Raw genomic sequence first — 26,377 nt, 5'->3', positions numbered from 1 at the left:
TTTGATAGAGTTGCCTCCTTGTTTTGGCTTTTTGTAGGAGAGTTCTGCAGATTTCTTCTTTGTAGCTCTTCGAGCATTCGTATTTGATTAGTAAAACCATCGATCGACTGCCCGTGGACTAGGCTTACATCCCAAAGTAAGACCGAACCACGTATATCTGTGTTTGTGTCTCTCCTTTTGTTTGATTTCTCTCTCCTTCTCTCACGTTTGGTTTGCTTCACACATCTATTTTTCTTCAATTCAATATTCATAATCACCATCTGTTTATTCAGCTTCCGCACAACATGAAAGACCTTTACCTAATAATTCAAACATAAATCACTACATAGAAGTAGTTCAAAGGAAGATTATGAGCATTTACTAGGATTTGGTTCATTTCATCAGTGTATGCTTCCCAGATCTGCTCCAGTGGATAGAGAACATATATTGAAACCCCACACTACTCATACACTCTACATGAACAACCTCAAAAATAAAATAAAATAAATTCATTAACGGTTGGAAATGGTAATCAGAAACTAAATAAGCAGATTGATTCAAAATGCATACATACATACATGCAATAAGCAGAACGGTCGATTTAATACCAATTGTACCGCGATTTAATAGTACGTACAGTAAACAGAACGGTCGATTCAACCTCATACATACAATAGTACCACCAATGCACACCTTTTCTTAGTTTCTTGGTCATGCCATTGTCAACAATGAGAAGACAGAGGAAAGGAAAGGAAAATTTGCGATGCTATGAACTTCCTTTTCCTTTCCCAAGGCTTCTCCAGAATCTCCACTGCCAAACATACGAGATAGAGTTTGGGAATACATAGAAACATCCCTCAGACACAAACCACGAGATCAGAATGAACTTTACGGTTGATTTAGTCAAGCTCAACGAGCTGAGCTCTTCTCTCTGCAGCTCTCTTCCTCACGAATATCCCCCATCTCAAAGCAGCTTTTAACTTGAGCCACCCCACAACAGCCCTTCCTGAACTTCGTCCACGCTCCTGCCCATATGTCTGATCCAACTGATGCTCACTCAGAGCATTGTAAGAATAACCACCCTCAATGGAATGGCCAAATGCGGACCCCGTTCCAACACCAACCCCCGTGCTGAATGTCTTAAGAAGTCTCTGCATATCGTCACCATCCAACATTTCCAAACTTCTCAATCGGATTTCCTCGGAGAAGTCCTGAAGTCCCTGCCCATCCCTTGGCCTTGACAATTCTCCCGGGAAAAAAGAACCGCCGAATTCTGACATTCCAACCGATCCATAATCCAATGAAGCCATTCCTGCCATTGAATCAGACCTCATGAATGGGAATTCACTCAACTGAGAGTTTGAAGGGAGATGGTTTTTCATTTGGCATTGTGGGATTGTTTTGGAGGAGATGTGTTGCTGCTTGTTCTGTGTAGTTGTGACGGGATTCTGGTCTGATGTAGTCTCAGATGAGGCTCTTGTTCCATAGTTTCTAATTGATAGAGAGTTTAGAACTTGGCCATCGTATTCAATAACTTGGTTCCAATTCTCGTATGCTGTTTTCACCAGTGAATCAACTGAAACCTGTAAACAGAACCCAAAGGAGTTGGGCCATATTTTTACGTAAAGTTAACGAGTCAATAATCTTTATCATGTTTATGGATTTCCCATAATAAGACTAGGAACAAAGCCTAGTTCCCATACCACTCGAACTAGTGTGGATGACTAGTCATAAAATCTGGTTCAAGTGTTGACATAATTTGAAATCATTTTCTTTCTTGTGAATGAACTTGAAATCATTTCAGTGGTTAAGTCCATATAATAGTTCTACAACATGCAGAGAGCAGATAGAAGTAGTTGGTCCATCTCTACCCAAGGCATCCGAGCAAGGTTATCTCCCCTATGCAAAGACAAGTGATTGTATTCATATAAAAGATGGCAGTGAGGACTTTCTAAAACCAATCCAGGAAACCATGAGAGCAGGAATCACATGACAACAATAATTCTACCAATCCAATCCTAATCAATGGGGGTCTGGACAGGGAGGATTGAGGACTTAACCTTTGGCAATATATGCACAAAGCAACTGTTCTCGAAACATTTTATCACTGAAATAGTGCCCGCTTATACCTTCAAAAATTGAGAAACTCAAGCCTCAAGGGATGCTATGCTGTGTAGGAGTGCAACCATGCCCCCCAAAACAAAGCCGGAAGGCATCAAACAGCAGGCCTAGAGACCCCATTCATATATTAAGATTGATCCATCCCGGGGAGAATTAACTTCACACCATTTTCTACAGATGGAAATTTCTGCTTTGCAGAACTTCCTCTCAAATCCAACATATGTGACGGTCAACGGAAAAAAGCTAGCATCTTATTGAAAGTTGAAATGTGTATTTTAGAGACTAACAAGTTTAATCAGCTAAAACCCGAGGTGGATTAAGGTATAAGGTATTTCAGATGTTATGAAAATAAAAACCTCAGACCTTTTGATTGTGCGTAAGCGAGTCCAGAGGGAAGAACTGGCCATTTGCAATAAGGCCTCTAAGCTCATAGATATCATTGAAGACCGCGCCCATGCTATTTGTTCCATCTGAATAGTATACATACAGCTTTTCGCCCAAAACGCACGTCTTCGCATGTTCCACAGTATTTTCCCACATCCTATTGGACATTCCACTTCCAAGAATCTACAATATGTTCATCGGAGAGAGAGAGAGAGAGAGAGAGAGAGAGAGAGGTAAGAACAATACCTAATTCAACACCAAAGGTAAAGGGAACATTGAAAAGGAAGGAAACGAGATAAAATTGAAACCCTTACATTTCTCAGCCTCTGTGGATCCCTAACAAGAACCCTGAGGAAATTTTCAACAGTTATGATATCAGCCTTTATCAACTTTTTGTGCAGCGCTCCATCCTTTGCTATTCTATCCAATCTCCAAACTTCATCTTGCAAAGCAGGCGGGTAATGTTTCTTGTACACTACAATACAAAAAACAGTTCACCAACTTAAAAGCCACAGTAACATAACACAATTGATCACAAAAGGAACTTTAGTAACTAAATTCTTTAACAAGTAATGTTAAGCCATTCGAGTCCCTTCTGCCTATTTTACTACGTCAGAGTTTTTTTGGCTGGGTGTCACTTAAAGTGAAACATGCCACCCTTAAACCAGGAATATCATGATCCATGGTTCTTAAAAACAACTCCTTACACAAGTGCAAGCTAAAGAGAAATAACATCAACGGTAACAAGAATGGCCGAGGCAAAAGGCTTAAAAGCAGGACATCTCAAGCTTGACTCCTTACAAACTACCACAAATTAACTGACAATCACATGCTTCCTAAAGGATTTGTATCAATCCAAAATGGATCAGGAAACAATGCCAATTTGAAGTGTTCTTATACAATCGTTCATTTGAAAACAACAGAACATATGAGGAACAATAGGTGCTTTGTAGATCTTCCTCTACTCGTGCCACATGAATTTCCATTCGAAGATTTGGAGCTAACATGGGTCCAAACACCCAAAAAGAGTTATTGTACAACTGAAGCAGGTAAATCTTCTACAATCATTTCAATTACGAGGCTATCAAGGGCCCTCATATCCTACAAACTAAGGTGGAAACAACCTGACTTAGTTTGACCAATAAAGAGAGGAGACTGAGGGACCTTTGCAATAACATGTTATGCTTTTGCATTAAATAAGAACATATCTCCTGCATTATATTGGAAACTTTACCAATCGTCAGAAAGTATCTCAACAATACTGGCATTGCACCCATGGCACAATCATTCCAACAGAAATACAGAATCTCAATGCTCTTGCTTTATGTATCCAAAACAAACTGATCAAAGAATAATTAGTTTCATTTAAAAGACCACCAAAGCATGGAACAAGCACGCGCATTCTAGCATGGCAGTGTGTTACTATATCTTGCAATGACAGACTACCGGAAACTTTGGATCCGAGTAAAAGGCAAGGACATTGATTGGTCTTTACCTCAAAACTGGTTTCGACAGCCATGCTTTATTTGTCAATTGTCATCACAAAATGAAACAACAGATCGTCATGATTTAACTTTTTCTCTTTTCCACATAAGGAAGTAACTAATGCTGAAATAACTTACATTCACCCCTATGATCTTTAACTGCAAAAGCCTCGGTTTTAGCCTCACGAACACGAACCTCCTCAAAATATCCAGTAGCAACCTTCACACCAAGCCTAAACTTTCTGCTCCTTGTCCAGCTCGAATTGTCAGTGAAAGTCATATCTCCCAGAGTGCCCACACCTTCCTTGAGAATTACCTGTAAATCCCCAGTAAGAAGTGGCCTTTTCCCCTCACGCTCCTTTACTTCATGGTTTTCAAAGTCATCTTTCGTCCAATCTTCACCAATTTCCTCATTGAAGTCACCTTCAAGCACCACAACATTCAGTTTGGCTGCTGATTCCGGTCCAATTTGTACTACATTTCCGGTGACTGCATCTATAAGGACAACATGGACTGCTGCTCCTTGCTCTCCCTCAACCCTGCTGCCTGTGAAGAGGTGAGGTGGCATCCTTGTTTTAAAGTGAAGCTGCAAGTTTTTTCCTTCTGGGCCTTGTATTCTTGGCGGTGAGGACCTGTCAGAGAAAATGTGCTCAATTACATCCCAACCAGAAGATTTAAAGGGTCAAGATTAAAACGTAGACAATTAAGTAAAAACCTTTAGGCATAAAAATTGTCAATTCTGTTTGAGACCATGAGGTCCTTATGTACAAAGCATACAATCTCACATTTAGGTCGTCATAAATAACAAAAAAGAACGTTAAAGCAGGCCTTAAATACACAAACACACCTTCCAGCTAGTTTAGCATGGCCTAATTTTGTCAAAGCACGCTCCACTTCTTCACTTACCTGTTTTTCCAATAAAATTAGTCCAATGTTAACAGTAATGGGATATACTCCCATGATAAAGAAAAAATCAGAAATCATTCCGATATAATGTATTTACAATCTTCTTAAGTCTACCAGGTAAAAACAAAAATTGTGTGTAGCAGAAGTATCATTGGACTGGTCAGAATTATAAGATGATTTGTGAGAAGAAATTTAAGAAAGTTTCACATGCGACATGCCTAGTGTATCAGAATGGATGGCAACAATGCAGTTAAGATACTTCAGCACATCTAAAAGGCAAAGTGAAAGCCTTCATGTAGCGTCATGACATTGAATTTCATCTCTTATTGGTAAACACATCCAATAAGACACTAATCATAATTTAATCTAATCCAGCAAAAATTCATGCTAAAAAGTAAATATTTAAGACAACTTACAATTCTGCGGAAAAGTGGCTCCAATGATGAGCAAAGTCTTTGCAAACTATCCAACTTCAAAGCCTCCACAATCACACTGTAGGACAATTTGAACCAAGATAAATTAGGAAGACCCAAATAACTGATGTCATTCATTTACATGGAGCAGTTAGACAGATCAAATGTATTACCGAGAAACAATTTTTGTGAGTTCAACACTGTATCACTCGAAAAAGTTTTAAGCAGTTTGGAGCTTATGGAAAGCCCCAAACACTTGAAACTATTTCAGTCAGTTGGCGAAGATGCATAGTCCATGGCAGATTACAGATTAGAAATACTATCTTGAGATCAGACATACGCAGTCAGCATGTTGTAAGGGTAACTTGAGCACAGACTTCGTACTGCTAAATATTAAAACGAGGTTTGCAATACAAAATGAGAACCTATTCATGGAATTGTTCCTTGTGCAATGTTCCAACCATCGTAACTTAGTCAAAACCTGCTCGTTTTGTAACTTAACCGCTGTCTAATAAAGAAAAGGTTGATTCTCAATGGGTGCTATTTGATAGAGATGTTGAATGATAGAAACTAATATCAAATAGACATTAACATTTAGTGTTGCTAGGATTCCATGTTAAAACAAAAATTGAATGGACACTAAATTCAACCCACAGTTGCCATCTAAAGATCCAAAGCAGAAGTACTGTTAATCATCTTGAAAATGTCTTCCGTCATTTTGTTTACTTTCGTTCCTAAGGCATGAACACCTAGAGCAATCAGGTTATCCCTCCACACTACAAGGCTATTGTTAATGTTTCTCAAGATCTTGGCCCCTAGTTTGTATTGGCTTAGACTCTTAGCAATCTTCTTTCGTTGCATCAATATTGAGTGATTAAGCTATTACATGAAATTAAGGCAGTAAGGTATAGATACCTAATTGTTTAACAGAATCTCAAGACTTCACCACCATCTCCGATACACAAAATATAATGTGCTTTAACTCCATGGTATTCTCCATTCACTCTTTCTTGTTTCCAAGCCTACTAGTTTTCCATGTTGACTCATTCGTAACAACTGATTTGATAACTCGGTATCCCGCCGAATGAAGGGACTCCGTCAATTAGTGAGGCCCCGATCAAAGCTGGGGCAAAGCCTTGTATGGACTGAGCCAACACAACAATTGGTACCAGGTGGGATACTCCTTGAACAGAACCAAACTCCTAAAATCCCTGTCACTCCTAAATCTGAATAACATGATAACTGTAACCGACAATCTGGATTTCTGAATCCATGATGGCAACTAAAATTCGTTTGGCACTCCTTTATAATTCTGTTCTCCAATCAAAACAAATGGTTTCTCTCAGTGTCTCCACAGCAATAACAGGTTATTCCATAACCTAATACATACATCAATGCATCAATGTAATCCTACACACATGCTTCATTTTCTCTTATGCAGCAAATATCAAACTTTTAGCACCACAAATTCCAACAAAATCAAAAATCAAACATTCTCAGTACACCCACCAACAGAAACAAGAAAATGTGGAGTAAAAGTTTGTATATGAGTAATTTGCAAAAAAGACCTAGCCAAACCGGGCACTTTGGGCTTCTTCAAATTTGGCTTCCCACCATCTTGATCTTCCAAACTTTCTTCATACACTCTCTTCTCCACTCTCCTGCCTTTTGAACCTTCCATTCTTGGAAAAACTAACCCAGCTACCCAAACCTAATTATCTTTCCAGATTAAGCAAAAAAAACCAACTTGTGTTTTGCTTATTCACAAATCCAGTAATTAAACATCTAAATGGAAAAGATAGAATGGTTTTGTAAAATGGGTTCCTCGAATTTCAGCCAAGAACATGTAGACACAGCGGTCTGAAGCTTGAAGGAAAAGGAATATCGCTTGCAAAACTGGGATACAGATCTGATAGCAACGAGAGACTCTGTCTGTGATGGTGATTTGTATCACATCTGTGTTGGGTGAGGAAATTTTGAATTCTTTAACATCGAAACCGCGTTTTTGGTCTCTAGGGGGTTGTCTTCGTGGACTTTAGTGTACTTTAAAAGTCCATCTTGTGCGTTCATACTTGGAAAAATTTCAAAATACTCCCAAACTTTGATCTCAATACCTAATAAACATCCATGTTTTAGCAAATTTTAATTAGGCATCTAAATTATTGAGGCGTTATTCAATTAGGTCCCCGTCAAATTGCAAAGCGAAATTGTTGACCTGAGTTTTTATTTTTGTTTTATGTCTTCTCTCTTTAGTCAATTTGGATTAGTACAATTAATGACCAAGGTTGAAAAAGAGTTCAATTTAGATATTGTTAATGTGATGCTAGAGCATTTTGAAGGGGTTAGTTGGGTTTCAATGTGTGGGGAGAGAGTGATATGATTGTGGAATTGAAAAAGGAAAGACGGAAGAATAGGTTTGAAGGTTTTATATTTGGGTTATGGATAAAAGTTTGGATTGGGGTTTAAACAAAAAGTTGACAGATTTAGACAGTGACCATGTAATTTTAGGTCATGTAAGAATCCAAGTCATCATATAACGAAATAATAACCCAGGTTAGCAATTTTTTTGTTAATGATTTAGCGAATTTAGATGGCAACAACCTAATTGAATAATGTCTCAATAGTTGAGATGTTAAATTAAAATTAATTAAAAGTTTGAGTGTATATTAGACATGGAGGTCAAAATTCGGGGGTAAAAACGTAAAAGGGTCTAAAGTTGTCCAGAAGCTAAAAATATAAGAAAAAATTACACATTCTTTACACTATGACGACATTATACTTTTTTTTTATGTACTTTCACATACTTCATATTTTTTTTACACATTCAATGCTAGTTCTGCTTTTCTACAATTTAAAATTGGACTGTAGAGAGCAATCTATATAATCTTGCATATTTAAAATTATTTTTCATGGTTCAAGTATACAATTAGCATGCATACATTTTCAACCTTAGAAGGCAATTAGTAAAAAAAGAGAGTGTGAAAGAATGTTTGGTGGAAATTAAGAAAAATGTTACAATATCAATTAATCTTTTTTTCATTTTAGTTTTTATTACTCGGCTTGCTTTCTAGTGAAAAAATCTTGAAATTTATTTCGCTCTTAAATCACTCGTAAGATTTTCAGTCAATTTTGTTTCACAAAAAAATGACTAAATTGGACTCCCATCATGCCCGTTAAATTGATAGGAACAGATATTTGTCTAGAACAAGTTTTCCACCAAGTTCGATGACAAAAGATTTTGGGAAAAAGTTTGCAATTTGCTGAAAAGATGCGATAAGTTTCAAAACAATCCACATTTGGCACTTAATCAGACTCATCGCTAATGGTACGGTGAAATTTGGGAAAGAGTTTGCAATTTGCCGAAAAGATGCGATAAGTTTCAAAACAATCCACATTTGGCACTGAATCAGACTCATCGCTAATGGACAGTGAAATTGGAACTCCGGAACGGAAATTATTGGAGTTGCGCATAAGGTGACATTTACTATCATGCAGTGTTTCAAAGTAAGGCAAATATGCGGATCAAAAAAAAAAAAAAAGTAAGGCAAATATAATAAAAGGAAGTCTTACATGATTATCTCTTATAAAGTCCGTCTTTACAATTTTGTTCTCCTTTTTTCAATTTTGGTTAGACGCCAAAAAGGAAAATTTTAATCAGGTTAAATCCATACTGCAAGGATCCAAGGAAAGAGGGTGTCGGATCTTAAGTTACATATATAATTTGTTTGTGCGTGGGCGAATATGAGAGCATCTTTTAAAAACGTTCAAAAGTACTAAAATTTGTAAGAAAGAAAATTGAAAACGTAAGCGCAAAGTGAAAGTTTACGGGAACGGAGAACCCTACCTGAGACTATTATGTGACTAAGGTGAGACCCTCCAAGAAGGGAGTTCACAATATGGGTCAGGATTGAGTGGATCCTCACCCTCTCAGCCTCTCTCCACCTTCAATAGACTGACATCATTTCTCTGGTGAGAGGAGAAAATGTTGAGGAAAACTTTACTACTGCTATTTCCGTGAATAGTTTTTAAAAAGTGTATCACAGCGATTCATTTTGGTATTGGATGGTTTAAATTCAAGGGAAACTTTTTGGAGAATCTTTCTCGGATAAATTTTATTTAAATTCAAACTGTCCAATGCCGACACATACAACTAAAATAGTTCAGCTCCGTCAATGGCTTATTCACGGCTACTCCGTGAACAAGTCAATCATTTTAAGTCAATCTCTAAAATGTTGGTACTACGGACAACCGAACAAACTGGCGTTTCCGGATATCCTGTCCACGGAAGACACATCAGCGTCCTCCTAAAACCAACGCCTTGGATGACTTTAAAAACTTATACTTGGACCTGTAGTTTAGTTTTTTAACTCCAGTTTTATTTTATAAGCAGTTTTTAACTCTAGTTAATTTTGAAGACCGCATACCTCTTAAACAGTTTTTTTAAATGAAGAGACAAAAATTATTTTTAAAAAGTGTTAAGCCAAAACACCTGTTACTAATTCTAAAGGATAATTTTTTTTTTTGTCTTCATCAAAAAAATTTCACCTAGTTAGTTTTGAGTCAATTTTTTTGCGAATAATACCAAAGAAAAAAAAATGAAGCAAACTAAATTTTTTACATAAAAGAGAAAAATAATCCGAAAATTCTATTTGGTTTTGAATTATTTGTCTTAAGTGAAAATTTTTAAGATTTGATCATAATTTCTTTTTTTTACTTTTTAGATTACTCTTGAAAGTTGAAGACGAACAAATAATTCAAAGAAAATTGACGTAATACTAACAAAGGAGAATTTTTTTGAATAAATACAAAAAAAAAAAAATCCTTCTAATGTTAAAATTGCTTTATTAAGCCAAAACACATATTTCGATTTGTAAGCAAAGAAATGAAGTTAAAATTGGTAATTTCTAATACGGCCGGAATGGGGATTACAATTTCATGTACATAAAGAGTCTGCAATTCTGGGAGCATCTTAGAACAGTAGCGAGGTCTTTTTCTTTTTTTTTTTTCTGCTCAGGATGGGCAAGATTGAACCAGTGTAGCGAGTCTAGCGACCCTCGATCAATTTGGGAATCTACCCAACCTAGCTAGAATGTAGGGAGAATTTTTCATAAGTCCACTATAGCACTTTCCAAACCCATCTAGTCCACTTCTAAGTTTCATAACCCATTAAGTCCACTAATAATTTCAATGACAAAAATATCCCACCTAAGAAACAAGGGCTTTGTTTGGCTAACACGAAAATATATTTTTTCTATTTTTTTTAGTTTTTGTTGCAATCAAGCCTCCGCTGCCGCCACCACTGCCCCGCTGCCACCACCGTTGTCGCTGCCGCCGCCACCATCACGCCACATATAACGTTATATGTGTAACAAAAAACGTATTTTTTCATTTTTCTCGATTTTTTTTATTGAACCCACTACACTTAACATTTAACGTTATATATGTGACAAATTTCTCTTTTTGCTTTTTCCTATTTTTCTTGTATTGATTTTTTAACGTTATATGAGTGATAAAAATTTCCTAGCATACAATATTATGTGTGTGGTAAAAAATTTATAACATGCAATATTTCTTTTTGATTTTTCTTGTTTTTAGTCTTTAACGTTATATGTTCATCCATACAAAATATATAACATTATATGTGAGTTTTTTAATATTTAAATATCGCAAAAAAAAAAAAAAACCAGAACATATAACATTATATTTGAGTTTCTGCAACTATGAATCTCACAAAAAAATAGAACAGAACATATAACATTATATATGAGCTTCTGTAGTTCTAAATCTCATAAAAAATAGAATATATAATATTATATCTGAGCTTCTGTAGCTCTAAGTCTCACAAAACATGACATATAAAATTATATGTTCTCAAAACAATATCATATCTTTTCAACAATATTATATATCTTAAAAATTAAATTATATGTTCACATATCATGCCACCATTATCCTCATTTTCAGTCGCGCCTTGAATCCCAAGTTGAATGTTGATGACATTAAATAACAACAAAAACACAAAAAAATATATTTTTTGTGTGACACGAAAAACACACATATAACCTTACATATTTTTTCAAAAAATACAACCTGTTCCAATCTTATATGTCTAGCTCCAGAAAAAATACACATATAACCTTATATATTTATTCAAAAAACTCTAAGTATATCAGAAACAAGTCGGAGAGGCCGCTGCGCGGACCAAATTAATAAATGATTGATGAAAAACACAAATATAACCTTATATATTTATTCAAAAAAATTCAGATCTCTAATCCTAGGAAAAGCACACATATAATCTTATGTATTTATTCAAAAACTTTCAAATCTGATGATTGCTCCACCGGGGTTCTGACAATCAACAGAACTGCTCCACTGGGGTCTGATAATTGCTCCACTGGGCTTTGTTGGGTAAACCAAAGTCTCCCTCTGAGATTCCGATTTTGGAAATTTGAATATTAAATTCAATTGTTCCACAGATAAGTTGAGTTCCTCCACCCAGAGGATTTGATCATAGCCAACTCCATTGGGTCTGTGATACTCTCGACTGATGCTCTCGAGGCTTGCGTCCTCGTCCTTATTCTTTTCCCCGGCGGACAGTTCACCAGGGGAGGGGTGGAGAGAGAGAGGGGGGGAGAGAGGAGGCTCAGATCTGTTTTGTGATCTAGGGTTTCTCTCTATATGTTATATAGGAGGGTTTTTTGGTCTTGAAAAATATCTCTTTTAAAGTAAATTGGAGTTATTAGGTTATATAACTATATTAGTGGACTAGATGGGTTATGAAATTTAGAAGTGGATTTAGTAGGTTACAAACATGTTATAGTGGACCTCCCACCAATTTTTTATAGAATGTATGGACTTAAGGCTCCATTCTTTTGGAATTAACTTAAATCTGAAAATTGTCTTTATTTGAATTTTTTTTGCATTTGTTAGTTTTGCGCCAAATGTTTTTAGATTATTGATTCGTCTCGAGGAGAGGAATTGGAAAAGTAAAATTTTGACATTTTTACCCAAGTATTTTGAGAAATAACCATTTTTTAGCGCAAAAATAAAAATAACATTTTTGTGCTAAAAAGTGATTATTTTTCAAAATACTTGGATAAAAGTAAAAAAATTTATTTTTTCAATTTCTCTCGTTGAGACGAATCAATATTCCACAAAAATTTAACGTAAAACTAACAAATGCGAACAAAATTCAAATAAGGATAAAATTTTCAAATTTAAGAGTCTTAAGCCATAACTATCCTGCCAAGTTCAATTGGAGCGCTTCCTCGCCAAATAATATACAAGAAAATTACATTTGTTCTCACAGTAACGGTGATCATATCCGAGAAAAAAAGAAAAAGAAAAAAAAATGATCATAAAGATGTGAAATTGGGTACACACATTTCATGATGACAAAGGAAAGTACACTCCAAGATGAGGCTGCTCTATCCAGCCGGACAATCCAGCCGGACTCTTTAGTCACAATGTCCTCGTTCAAAGTAAACTGCGCTGCTGCTTTCAATTTTGCACAGCGTCCATCCGCGCTCTTAATCTTTGTTCTCGCTGATTTTATTAATTTGAGATATGTTTTATAGGCACTTTCACGCTCGCGTACCCACTCCATCGATTTATTTATTAGTTTTTCCATAGTTAAGTTGAGGCGATTTTCTATTCTAATTCCATAGGTCCATATGCAATTCCTGGCAAAGTAATCTTAACTAATAACCCGAGCAAAGGTAACCCGAAAGTTAACCCCCAAATGTCTCGAATTATATCAAAGTGAATCTGAACTATTTATTTACTCCATTCGTCCTCATTCTTTAGTTGTTTTTGGGAGTCCGAGACACTTTTCAATTGATTATATTTTGCAATTTATAATTTTTTAGGTGATTTTAAAAATATTTTAAAAGAGTTCATTGAGATCTATAAGTAATTGGAACTTTATGTATATTCATACATACTTTACGATTTGGCTTTGCGTTTGGGTTTCGGGTGCGGTATTATATGGAATTGAACTCGAACAGCATCCCACCGATGTTTTCATTTAAAAATATATAAAAAAATGAACCCTGTTAATCAATAAGAACTGCTCCGATCGGTGCGGTTTGGTTTGGGTAAGATTGTCATCCCTTAACTCACGTAATCCTTCAACAAACCCGTCGCTCCCGCTCTCAATCCTACCCTCAATCTTCATTCTCGTAAATTTTAATAGTTTAAGATATTTTCGGAAGTTTCCTTCATGGTTGCTCACCCGCTCGCGCTCGCACTCACACATTATGTGCCCATCCCTAAAGTTGAACCAGAGTATTCCTCCCTAGTGTTTGACTGGACGTGGTTATATGTCGTCTTCAAACTGAAAATTTCCTTTAAATATCGGTTCACAAGGTAAGTGAGTAATAAAGTGAAGTAGATAATTATAGTAATTTTGTGTATCATAATTACTTTTCTTTTTGTTTAAAAAAAATACTTTCTTTTTGTCAATAAATCTTTTCATAATTACATTCTAAACGCAGGCCAACCATTTGGGAAAAAGAAAAATTTGTCTTCTTAGTTTCCTAAATTCCTAGCAAACCGTAGATTGAACATTTTATGAATAATAATTTATAATATGGTCTCTCCCCAGGGCTATAAGTTATGAATTAATGAATAGGAATGTTATGAATTTCTACACGGATTGAGAAGTCACTTATCGTGTACGTTCTCTCCTTCCATCTTCTCCCTTTGATACTTATGTTCATATTTTGCCTTAACGTCACGGATGTTGAGTAGGCTATTCTCTCCTTCCATCTTCTCCCTTCGATACCTATGTTCATATTTTGCCTTAACGTCACAGATGTTCAGACCAAGTAGGCTATAAATTATCAGGGCCCAATTCATATTAAAATTTCCAAATAGGGCTCTCGACGTAATTCATAAATAAAAAAGATAAATCAATTGAGAGCTTTCTTCTTAATTAATATCAACAGAGTGCCGGAAAAAAACGAAGAGATCAGTAGTAAAATACTAAGGTCAATGTCACTTTTAATTCCATATATACAATCACAGCCACTTTCTTAAGCATACTATTATGTAATTACCCCACTCGTTCCATTCCAAATATATAGGAGAATTAAGTACTTATAATTAAGTAATCTACTTCCATGCATGTAATTAACATAACATACCCACTATCTACATCTCTCTCCCTCCCTCCTTCTAATTACGTGGACGACCAACTCCTGCGGAAAATGGAAAAAAGAAAAAAAAGAAAAAGAAAAACCCAAAGTCAGAGAACAAAATTAAGTTTATTGTTAACATGAAAAATAGATGACTATTTAATTACCTGATCAAAACCCAACACCGGGGATGAAATCTCCCCAACCAGGATCAATACCAATGTCGAAGGGGTAATGCGGTGGTATCGGCAGAGGTGACTGGCCCGGTGTCTCGGCTTCGGAGCCGGACACGGAGTGAGGGTGGGACGTCGGCGGGTCTCTGGGACCTCGGGACTGACGAGGCACTGGATCACGGCGCCGTCGGCAAAAGGCCAGATACACAACGTAGATGGCCCCCGAAATGATCACCCCGGTGCAAATCCGACCGAAGGTACTCACCAACAGGCTATGTAGCATGGACGGTGAGCTCCCCGGAGGTGGCGGTGCAGCCAAAACGCAACAGTAGGGAATGGGGGGCGGCGGTGGACAAGTACTGGTCACTGGCACGGCTGGAAACGGCGGCAACAAAGACTGTGGTGGTGGTATGGAGGGAGTGTCTAGTGGTGAAGTGAGAGTGGGTGGTGGCAAGAACATAGTGTCCGGTGGTGAGGAGAGTGTGGGTGGGGAGAAGGTGAGGTGGCGGACTCTACAGAGAGTCAGAGAAGGAAATGCAAGGAGAAGAAGCAAGAGCAACATTTCTGATGATCAGTTTTTGAGTTTAGAGCAGAGAAATGGTAGAGCCAAAAGATATAATTAATGGGGGAGGGAGAAGGCAAACCGAGAATACCCTCTGATCCCAACAGCTAACTCAAGAGGTTGTATTTATAGGCGTGTAAACGGGAGTCAATAACGTAGTCAATTAGAATGTAGTCACTGCACATGTCTACCGAGCGTGTGGGGCCCACTCCGGATCTCTAAGAAATACGTAAAAATATCCAATAAGTTTAAAATAATTTTTTATGGGTCTGTAAAAAATCAGCTCCAACAGATATCAGTAAAAAAAAAAAATTTCGATTCGTAAGGGTGAAATTGAGCAATTTCACCATATGAATCCAGAAAAAATACTTGCTGATTTCCGTTGGAGCTGATTTTTTTATAGAGCTCCATGAAAAATTATTTTGAAATTTACGAGTATTTTTGTTTGTATATTTGTGGGACCAGAATAGGCCCACCCGCTTGCGGTAGACATGTACGATAAGCCTAGTCCATTTCAAAGCAAAATCACTGTTAACAATTGGAATGTGCTTATCCATTTCATAGGAAAATTGAATGTGCTTAGGATTCAAGGTGTTTTCTCTGTTGTGATTTGAGTTCAAGACTTTCTAAAAATATGTTTGATGTTCTAAAAATCTCTGTTCCAAAGGACCTCATTTTAAGAGGCAAATCTTGATTAGAAGAGAATTTTCTGAAGCATTTCATGTGGTTGCTACATCAAACGGATATTAACCGGCTAGGAAGGGCCGTAAAGAGTGTCCTAGCAAGTGACACTAAGTACTAATTCTCATTTTTGTCTATGTAACACAGACACAAGATACAAAATTTTTTTAAAAAGAGGTACACAAACATTGCGGGGGACACAGGACACTAGAATTTTAAAAGTACGGGATCACGGACATGGCAGTGAAAAATCTTCTTAGTGTTTATGAAAATATATGAGAGTCCAGGGACCAGAGCTAGACCATTACTTGCAATTACTATATGTGTAATTTCATCTTCTTCTTTTCAAGAGAAATAAAAGTTAAAGAGATGTGATCCACGATGAATAAAATCTCAATGCGCTCTATGGATTACAATTGTATTCGAATCCCATAAATGCAATATGGGATTTATTGGTTTGGATCATCCGTCATCTTTGATAGTGTTATAGGTGTGGGTAATTCGCTAGTACGGACTTAACGTCAACAAAGTAAACATCCATTACTGTAAACGTATTGGCAACTATCACAAGCTAATTCTAAAATGGGAACAAAACAGAGAGAGAGAGAGAGAGATATCTGAGGGGGGGGGGGGGCACATAATAGGAACGAAAAAAAATAAGTAGCTGAGATAAGGGTGAATCTCTTTAAAGGAATGGCAAAACCCCAATGATTTTACAACAACACACAAACACTTACACACACGTTCACTCACAATAGGAGTGGACCCCAGTCATACACTACACACATACACGCACCCCTTTTGTGAGTGTGTGTAAGTATTTGTGTGTTTATGTGTAGTTGTAGCATTGTTATGCAAAATCCAGTGGCGGACCGAGGGGTGTAAGCGGGGACCCGGGTCCTCGCACACCTCCCAATTATCCCACTACCGATATTATATTTTGAAGTTAATTTAGAAAAGTTCTATAGGATTAGCCCCTGCAAGTTTCTTGAGCGAAAAAGAAAGTTGAAAAAATTTCTAAATATGTTTAAAAAAAGACCCCCTTAAATTTCAAGTTATCAACCATTTTTCGATCGTGATTATGGAAATAAATACGATTGTGCATATGTACATGATCTCGTCTTCTTCTAAGAAATACTAAGTAGCAATATTTATATTATATGCAATTTTTTTTATTAATGTAAAAATAAAAATAATTCGAACCCTGTTGAGTACAAATTCTGCTCCCGCAAATGGCAAAACCCATGGAATTACGAGGCGCATTAGAAAGTTACATGGGGTTTAATTTTGGAGGTGACAGACAAATGGTTTAAGATGTTACTAGAGAGAGAGAATATATATCTCTGTGTTGCAAGGAATATATTCTTTCTTCCCCCGACCTCAGATATATGATGATTAACCACTGCAAATATCTCAATGAAATAAAGTGGTCCTCTATTTTTTTTTCCCATTAAAGAAGTTACTAGACCATCACACTCTTTCTTTCCCCCACCTCCAAACGGAAGCTGCTTGCTGCTCGTGCCACTGCTACTCGACAGCGAAAGGGGATTCAGATGGTCCTCACACAAAGATTGCTTCATTGGTAGTGAGAAATTAGCTAGTCCTTATGGGCATGGTTTGAAATATTAACGGTTATCGGCCGGTATCAATACGTACGGAAGACTGTTATGAACGACATTGCGGTGTGAAGGATAACAGCATATGTATCGGTGATACCGTAACATTATTGGTCGACAGGGGCCATCCTGGTAAATTATGGTCGTTGCGGTATCGGTAATAAAAAAAACACAAGTGGCAAACTTGAAAAAAATTCAGAGAACCACTTATAGTGAAGTTGGTTGCTTATCTATCTCCTCCCAGTGGTGACCAGGATTCGAATCCCATGGGGGGCCGGGCTTTGGGGGCCAGAGATATGAATAGCCTTTGACCTCCGCTGATGTAAACAATGTTGACCAAAAAAAAATTCTTCGAAAAAATTTCAGAAAAGATGAAATAATCAAAAAAAGGTTTTCGTTCAGTTTCCATTGTCTTAAGTGATGGCATTGGGAACTTATCCTTAAATGTGACTATTAATTAGCAAGAAGATATGTACTCTGTTATACTTGCCTTCGGAAAATATTTTTATTCTTCTATTCACCCTAGCTTGTCGGATTGAGAAACCATGGATTTTGATCAAATTAACTTATATTTTTTCAGTTTTGGTCAAAATAATTGACCTTTTAAACTCGTCTTGACAGAAGAAACTAGAAAAAAAAAAAAAAAAAGAAGAAGAAAAGATGAATAACCAAAAAAAAAAAAATGTTTTTGTTCAATTTTCATTGTCTTTAATTTAGTGATTTTTTCATTAAAACTTTCAATTGTGATCTTTTTAGGTTTTATATTTCTCTTGTCAAGATCAATCAAAAAGGTAAAAAAGAAGTTATCCCAAAATCAACATTTTTTGAAAGAAGACAAAAAAAAAAAAGAAGAAGAAGAAGAAGAAGAAGAAGCAAAAGGAGTAATTTCGTCCAAACCTCATCTAGAATTAAGACAAGAACAAAAAAGACCGGTGTGACCAAAAACTTCTTACAAGTTTGGATATCAATCTTAATAGGAAAGCTTAAGATTTTTATTGTTGTTATTATAGTACTTAAGAGCCATAATTCTCAAGAAATGATGATTGTGAATGCATTTAGAATAACATGAGGCTGAGCGCATTATTTTACGTACGCTATATGATCATCACTCTATATGACACCAATTTAACAACTTTTTAGACAATTAGTATTAGTATATATATGTGTGTGTGTGTACGTATACGCACTATGTCATATTAAAAGACGGAACCAGGATTTTACCCTAGCAGTGGCGAAATGTATACTGAAAAAAATAAAAAGATGCATTGCAATATGTGTACAACACTTCTTTTCTTAAAGAACGAGTCAATTATTTTCTTGACCATGATTACTTACCACATTAGTTTATGCAAATCAATAAATTGCTATATTTCTATCATATAGTGCAAATACCATCTATTACTCAATACAAACTCAATGAGCACTACAACAAAAAACGCTTTTAATAGCATGCAAAAAACGCTATAGTAGGTGATAGATAGCGTTCCGGAGAACGCCTTATTAGCCCATGCTATTAAAAGTCTTAACTTTCTATAGCGTTCATTGCTCGCTATTAAAAACTTTCTATAGCGTTCATTGCCCACTATTAAAGAACTTTCTATAGCGTATATTGCCCGCTATTGTTTTTTGTACCTTTGATAGCGTTTTTTGCCTGTTATCTTATTTCTTTTTACAGCATGCAATGAATGCTATTAAAGGTCAACAGTAGTGTTTTCTGAACGTTATCTTAGCCAATTTTAGCTTCTTTTTTTAAATATTACAAATGGCAATATACTAGCATTTTCATACAAAAATCTGCATTCCATTCACCACCAAACTACATCCAAACGCGATACAATTTCAATGTAAGATAAATAATTCAACCGAAGATTCATTACAATAGCTTGAAGAATAATTTTCCAGCACAAACTACATTTAAGAGTCAGACTAATTACACTCATAAAAAAAACACTGATGTAATCTCTCTTTCCAGAAAATGTAATCCTAAACTAGGCAGCCATCTCATTCAAGTACCCCAATTCTTCGCGCACGGAGATGTTCTTTATTTGAAGCTTACTTTTTTGCAGAGTTTATGCCCTTTTGCTCCCAACGGCGAACACATACCTGTAAATATATAACTATTTAAAGTAACCCAATAGATATAGTAAAAATTATTAACGAGAAAAACAACTTTAAAGCAAGATAATGTTTGCAATTAGAAAAAGAAGAATATGATGGATAATTGTCAGCAAAAACCAAAAACAATCTCAGAAGCAGCCATACCATGACCAATTGGCAAACGACATATACCAATCCGTGCGCGATTGTGGAACATAACTATTCATGTGAGAAAACTATGTAAAAAGCTGGAACTTCAACCACACGCATATAACTACCAGCCGAGCCACTTAGCTATTCAAACACATACATTATTGATCAATGGTGGCAAACAATGAGCATAGTGCTCTTGCAAAAGATAAATGACACCGGTATCACTAATCATTCCCATTAACCAAATGGGTTAGAGTTGTGTGCGCGTGTCGACATACGCACAGCGGGCTAGCACAGTTCACATTAACCTATTGGGATATAGTCATTCACTATCATCAATGTTCAGATCCACATTACACCAGTACCCTCTAAGTTGCATTTGAACTACCAATTTATCAAGGAATTTTCTTATCAATTAAGATTTAGCAAAAAAATAGAAAGTGGATGAACTTATGACAAAATAAAGAAAAGGGATAATAGCTAGGTATAATAATAGTAGAGCATTCATAGGAATCTCCACTAAACCACTCATAATTCAAAGCTATCAAAAGTATAATTTGTTGTGTTTAATGAACTAGCAAGAACCAGAAAAATATATGGTAGAGAAAGACGCTGAAAGAACAAGGGAAAGAAAGGTGATTGGGAATCAAAACTTGCAATCAATAGAAGCACCCTGATTGAGAAGACCAGATTCTCCCTACTGTATCAGATGATGTATGTGAAGTATTCTTTGAACATGGTTCTGTTTGCCAAATTAGTAGCTTAACTGTGTTTTACCTTTGTTTTCGTGGCTTAGATATTACTGTGTTTTAAACAGAAATAATAATGGAAAAAAAAAAGGCTTTGAGTATCAATCAAGCATGAAGCTAAGCTTGACTAACCTTGGACACAAGACTTTGAGTGCTGATTCTGCCATCAGACCAAAAAAATATGTGCAAATTTTAAGCTTGGTAGCTCAATGCAGAATTAATTCTTCACATTAGGAGAAGTATACTTATGTTAGATGGTTCAACACTTGGAAATCAAAAAGTTTTGCACTAGTACCCAAACAGAGAGAGATACCAATCTTAATCATAAAAATCTGAGCTTCAAAAAGATGTGCAAACTCTCATCTATCACAATTCTGCTCAAAGCTTCAAGCATACAAGAGTCCACTTCACTTACATTACAGCTAGAGATTTACTACAAAAGCTTGGGAGATTACCCGTAAAACTATTGGGGTTATAAATACTTTCAAATTCGATACAACCAAAATGGGGTGTTGGAGGGGTTAACTGGGTACAGAGTGACATAGACCCTACCTCCCGTAATATTTGTGCCATGTGATTGCCTAAACCTTGACCTCACATTCTCATGTTCATTGGAAAGGTCTAAAAACATAGTATTATACAAGCATGATTTATCTGAATTGAATTAGTTTAAAATAGTTCTAATATTGTCAACCTTATAGGAAATATAGGACCAACTGCCCCTTTGATTGTGGACTCCGCAAAATAGAGGATTCAGGTGAACTAGATCAGTTGTAAAACCGTGCAAACAAGAGACTAATATAGCATTGCCAATGAACATACTCACTGATTTGACTAAATCAAATATAATCAACCCTTAATTTAGCCATACAGCCCAAAAGCATGCTAGAAGACAGGGCCCTAATAGAGAAGGTAACTTGACATATAAGTGCTACCTGATCAGAAGAAGATCCATCAACTTTGTGCACTAGAGCCCTGAATAAGACTAGCACAAAAAAATTACTCTTGACTGCAACTAACTCGACACATCTCTGAATACGCCTTTTGATTCATCAAAAAACCATCTGCAAAATAAGATCGTTCTCCAATAAATTACACCCACAATCCGATAATTCATCTCCACTAGACTGAAAGCATGGAAAAAAAGAAGCTTTAACATAAGAAATATTGTCATATACGCAGCGGAAATAGTGAATCATGAAAACAGGTGGTTCATGTCACATTATTGGCATCTAGATTCAATGATTCATACTCTGAAGCATGAATAGCTTCAGAATTGTGATGCTTCATTATGAGCACTGAAGATACCCCATTGAAGCAAATAAAATCACTACAGAAAGTAAAGTAAAGCAATGAGACAATAAACCCATGAACATTGACAAGAGGTTTCTTGAAGCCATCCAACTTTTATAGAGAAGCAACTTGCAGGCAGCAATAGAAGACAAGGAATAGATGTGAGAAACAATTAAACATACTTGTACTGGAAAAGTGGCTGTAATCCATCATTTGCCCCTAGCCCCAAGCGGGATCTCCTCTCACTTTCTTCATTAAACTTGCTTGGAGGAAGGACTACACATGGACCACGAATCAAGCCAGCCACTATGGTGTTCCCGTGATTAGACTCATAAACTAAAAAAATGCAACAACGAGTAATTATGGGGACTACACTGTTACACATAAATTTAGGTGTTCATTCAAATCAGAAATTGACATGGAGTGGTAAGCCTGTCGATGCCTTCCCAATCGGAGTTAACAAAACCCTGACATTCCAGCCGAATGATTAAGCACTGCAATAACCATGACAAACTTCCGGTATATGCAGTGTAGCCTGAGGTATAGGCGATAGAATGGAAACAGAGGTACTATATGCATTGAACCAAAAAAAGAAATAAGCCAAAGGTAGTTACACTTCTATAGTAATGGTCTCATACTTTCATCTTCCATTGGCTCAAGTTGAGTACTTTCTGAGTGATTATAGCAAAAAATTAAGTCATTGTAGATATAACAAGTTTCTTATCTACTGTAAGATGTGAAGATTATTTCATCTTGCTTTGAGCCATGATGGAAAAAAGAAACCCGTCAGAATTGACTGAAATATTTCGTCTTGCTTTGTACCTTTGATGCACCATTGAACAGAAAAGGAACTTACTGCAGCACCAGATCGAACAGAAAGGAGAAGAGGCTTGGAAGGGTCACCAAGGAATGCACCCATGTCCTTCTCAACACTCTCTAAGCCTTCCCGTATCTCTTCCCACAGACCGTCAATTCGTTCAGATTCTACATATGTGTACAAACGAAAAGGTATAGTTAGGCTACTAACGAGAGTGTTTTTTATTTTTTTGTGTCCATCGTCAAATAGTTCAGATTCTACACAAAAATGTTATACTCTTCTTCAACACTAGAATCTGTAAAAGCAAAGCCTCATGTAGCACGAACATTAATCCGACTTGATCATAGCTCAAGAGAATGAGAAAATAAAACTAGAACTTTGCAAACCGTATGTAAAAAGAGCAGTCCAATGGGAGAAAAATAACACTCTACGAAACGCATCCCAAATAACAAAAGACAACATCAAAGAAACAAGCACCACCTGAAACAACATATCCAAACTGGAAAAACAGAAATTTGCAGCCCCCACAACAAAGTATTTTGTGTATCTAACAGAGAAAATATCCTAGGAAATGGTCTATCATTGTTGACACCAACACAATTTGTATGTCTCATAAGCACATCAATGCTGACAACGTAAAATTTATACTACATGGCAACTCTAGTGGTCCCATCTTTTCTGAATAATAAAAGTGAAGCACAAGGTTCGCATGGATATCTGATGATCAATAAACTTAAAAGAACATATAGATATTCCATTGTTCATGGATTTACCCATCATGGTGTCTCTTTTGCTTGGTTCCTCTAAGTACGTCCAACACCTGAGTCAGAGAATCCATAGGACAGTACAGTTCAATATCACATGAAAATGAGGCTACATGAAAACGTAAAATTTGATACTTTAACAAGGAAAGTTTCTTAAGTAAATTATGTCAAACGACCTTTGGAGGTTCTTTTCCTCCCTGGAATAGATGCTTAAGGCAGTACAGGACATCACTGTAATCTTGAGACCTGAAAACCTACAAAATGCAGGTAATAAATATTCAACACAAAGGCAAAACCAAGCCTCAAAGCACTTCAAAATGAAATGAAATCAACAGAACTACCGAAGCCAACGAAACTACTGCAAACACAGTTACGATAACTCATCCCAGAGAAGATAACATCTATGCACATTCCAAAAATCCTAACTTAAGGGGATCTCAAGACCTTACTTATATAAGTCTTGACTCAACTTTAAACTCAAGTTAAAAAATTCCTAAAACCCCAGCCACTCAAACCCAAGGGAGACATTTTTTAACTCAAAATTTTCACGGCTACTTCATGGCTTTCAAATTTATCATTCTTCCAATAATTAAGCTTGTAAGCATAAATTTGGAGTTATTGAATTCGGATTTGCCTAGTATTAAATTACCTCATATAAACTAGAGCTAATACCCAAATATTTTCACTCCAACCAAGTCAAAAGTTGAGTAAAAGGCTGGCGAAGACCCAACTAGTCTGGACAAAATCTCTAATGGGTCACATAACAACTTCTACTCGATCAAGAAGCATGGACACAAAGACGAATGTGAATTGACAGGTAAGCCATAGAAAATTGTTGAAAACTTAAACAATTTAGATTGACTAATTCTGCATTATGTTTCAGTTTAACAAAGAAGACAGAAAACACAATCGGGTAACGTTTCCTTCCCTTCCCTTTCCACTTTTAATATCTAATACTTAATTTATAGTTAAGTGAAAATCATAACAAGTTTTGAGTTCATTTTTTAGCTTTTAATCATATGAATTCCTTAACAATACACAATCATTTTGCTTATACTGCTCAGAGCTCAATGACCAAAGGCAAAAAGGTGAAAATATACAGACAAATGCAGACAAGTTCAAGCAATTGACCTTGACCTATAAGTATTCCTCACGACCTATAAGTATTCCTCACTTGCGGGAAGAACTGAATGGGCACTGACATTATGTACCTTTTGACTCCTAGGAACAACTCACAACAGACGTAAAGCCCCAATTACTTATCGAAAACAGAACATAAAGCCCCAATTATCACCATCATTCACTGTCCCGCCACCATGCGATTACCACCGGTTCCGTCCTCCCTATAAGCGCAACATTCTTGTATTTGGCCACACAAGTGCATAATCCTAGAATCATGCATGCTAATGATTGAAACATTAAGCCCCGACAAGGATTATTATTACCATATTAGTGCATAATAAGTGCAAAACCTAAAATGATATCACATGCTAATGAATGAATATTAAAACCCTAGCCTTGTATTTGGCCAAGAATTAAGAAAACTACTGAATCAACCTTGATTAGGGCTTTTCGAATACGGCTTCATTCTTGTCCGAGTAGGGAGCGAGGGAGCATAAAAACGATCAAGGTTGGTCATTAATAATGATTGAAGAGTACCTAATAGCTAGCTATTAGAAAAAATAGAGAAAAACGACAAAGAGAAAACGATTAAGAAGAGACAGGGGTAGAGAAAAACGATTCAGAGAGATACGATCGAGAAAAATGGACAAACCTGAAAAAAACAAAACCCTAGAATCACAGCAGATCCATCCAAACTAGTTTGCACAACGACTGAGAAAATTTCAGAGGCATCTGTGAAGCGCCAAGGTTTTTCGTCGAATATTACAGAAAACGATGGACTACATTTGCTCAGTCCATCGATCCCTGGTCTTCAAGCCCTCTGTCGGTGATGAAAACCTCGGCAGCGGCGGTGGCTTCGGAGAGCAGTCGAGAATCGAACTCTTTTGGAAGCCTCAAGAGAGATGATGAGGACGCGCCGACGATCCGGGGGCGGGTTCGAAAATTTCAGAGCGTGTGAGGCGCCAAGGTTTTTCGCCCAATATTTAGCTAGGTTGAACGTGCGCTGTTGTCCGTAAATGAGTTTAATGAAAACGCTATAAATTCCTTTCATGTTTTTAAAACGCTATTGTTGGTCCTGTAGTTTAAGGAATGCTATTGTTGGTCCTTACAATAGCATTTTAAAAAGAATGCTATTGAATTATGCTATTAAAAGTGGTATTTGTTGTAGTGGAGGGATTCAAAACATTCAATAATTTCTCTAACTTCAATTGAATTTTGAAAAATTGAAGAGGATTAACCTTTTCTCAATGGAGTTTGAGAAACTCACACAAAACGCCAAGCGATAGATGATTTTTTAATTTTCGGAATTTCACTACTGCACAGTGCTAGCATTGGAAATTTGAAAATCTAGAAGTCCACTAACGAGAAATCCACTACTGCTGAGTCGTGCACAGTGCTAACTATTTTGGTTAACTTGCTTAATTTTTTAGGTTGAGTTATTTTATGTTAATTTATTTTTTTAGGTTAAAGTGTGGAGTTCTTTTTTTTTTCTTAATTAGACCTCATCCTTTATATTATTTCACTTTGGCCTATTGAATTTAGTTTTGGAATACAATTTTGGGTCTTCTTTCTTGAAAAAAAAAATAGAGGATTTAGGACTAGTATATAGCAAAAAATAAGAAAAAAAAAATCTAATGGTGGCGAGTCTATATAAGTTGGGGATAATTTTTTTTTACATATAATAATTGCATTTTCTAAAATTCTTGCCGTAGCGGCCGCTCCTACTAGATGCTTCCTGGCTCCATCCTTGGTCATACATCCCTCGCATTATCGAATCATTTATGTGAAATATAAATTTAAATATATATGCTTTTTCGTATTCCTATCGAGTGTCAATACATGAAGGTATTTATATGGTGATCACCTCTTATTATATATATACCTCCCACCATATGTTCAGTAAAGTCATATATACAATCGCAT

The 26,377-nt window shown here is 36.4% G+C and overlaps 1 protein-coding gene and 1 long non-coding RNA gene across 3 annotated transcripts; both read right to left on the bottom strand.

Annotated features, from left to right (window-relative positions):
* Positions 1-504: 504 nt before the first annotated feature.
* Positions 505-7,312, bottom strand: LOC131325981 (calmodulin-binding protein 60 E). Its single transcript, XM_058358517.1, has 7 exons — positions 6,856-7,312; positions 5,291-5,366; positions 4,816-4,874; positions 4,107-4,600; positions 2,799-2,959; positions 2,464-2,667; positions 505-1,562 (listed from the first exon to the last, which is right to left on the bottom strand). Exons 1-7 carry the CDS (start codon positions 6,966-6,968, stop codon positions 879-881), a joined length of 1,791 nt encoding a protein of 596 aa, XP_058214500.1. The 5' UTR covers positions 6,969-7,312; the 3' UTR covers positions 505-878.
* An 11,978-nt stretch (positions 7,313-19,290) lies between these two features.
* On the bottom strand, positions 19,291-25,477 carry LOC131336027 (uncharacterized). Of its 2 annotated transcripts, XR_009202730.1 has the most exons (6): positions 25,107-25,477; positions 23,509-23,586; positions 23,342-23,388; positions 21,934-22,735; positions 21,394-21,522; positions 19,291-19,562 (listed from the first exon to the last, which is right to left on the bottom strand). It is a non-coding gene; the product is annotated as an uncharacterized LOC131336027 (long non-coding RNA). The 2 variants fall into 2 exon arrangements; XR_009202731.1 differs by having other exon boundaries at positions 21,394-22,735.
* Between the last annotated feature and the right edge of the window lie 900 nt (positions 25,478-26,377).

The sequence above is a fragment of the Rhododendron vialii genome, chromosome 1a, assembly GCF_030253575.1.
Source record: "Rhododendron vialii isolate Sample 1 chromosome 1a, ASM3025357v1".
NCBI lineage: Eukaryota > Viridiplantae > Streptophyta > Magnoliopsida > Ericales > Ericaceae > Rhododendron > Rhododendron vialii.
This window is presented reverse-complemented; position numbering and strand designations above follow the sequence as displayed.

Excerpts from the sequence above, each read along its gene's own strand:
- LOC131325981 (XM_058358517.1), bottom strand. The coding sequence starts at position 6,968 with ATGGAAGGTTCAAAAGGCAGGAGAGTGGAGAAGAGAGTGTATGAAGAA. Across the intron at positions 4,875-5,290 it reads AGCCACTTTTCCGCAGAATT|GTAAGTGAAGAAGTGGAGCG; the intron begins GTAAGTTGTCTT and ends TTGGAAAAACAG. Across the intron at positions 1,563-2,463 it reads CGCTTACGCACAATCAAAAG|GTTTCAGTTGATTCACTGGT; the intron begins GTCTGAGGTTTT and ends TTCTGTTTACAG.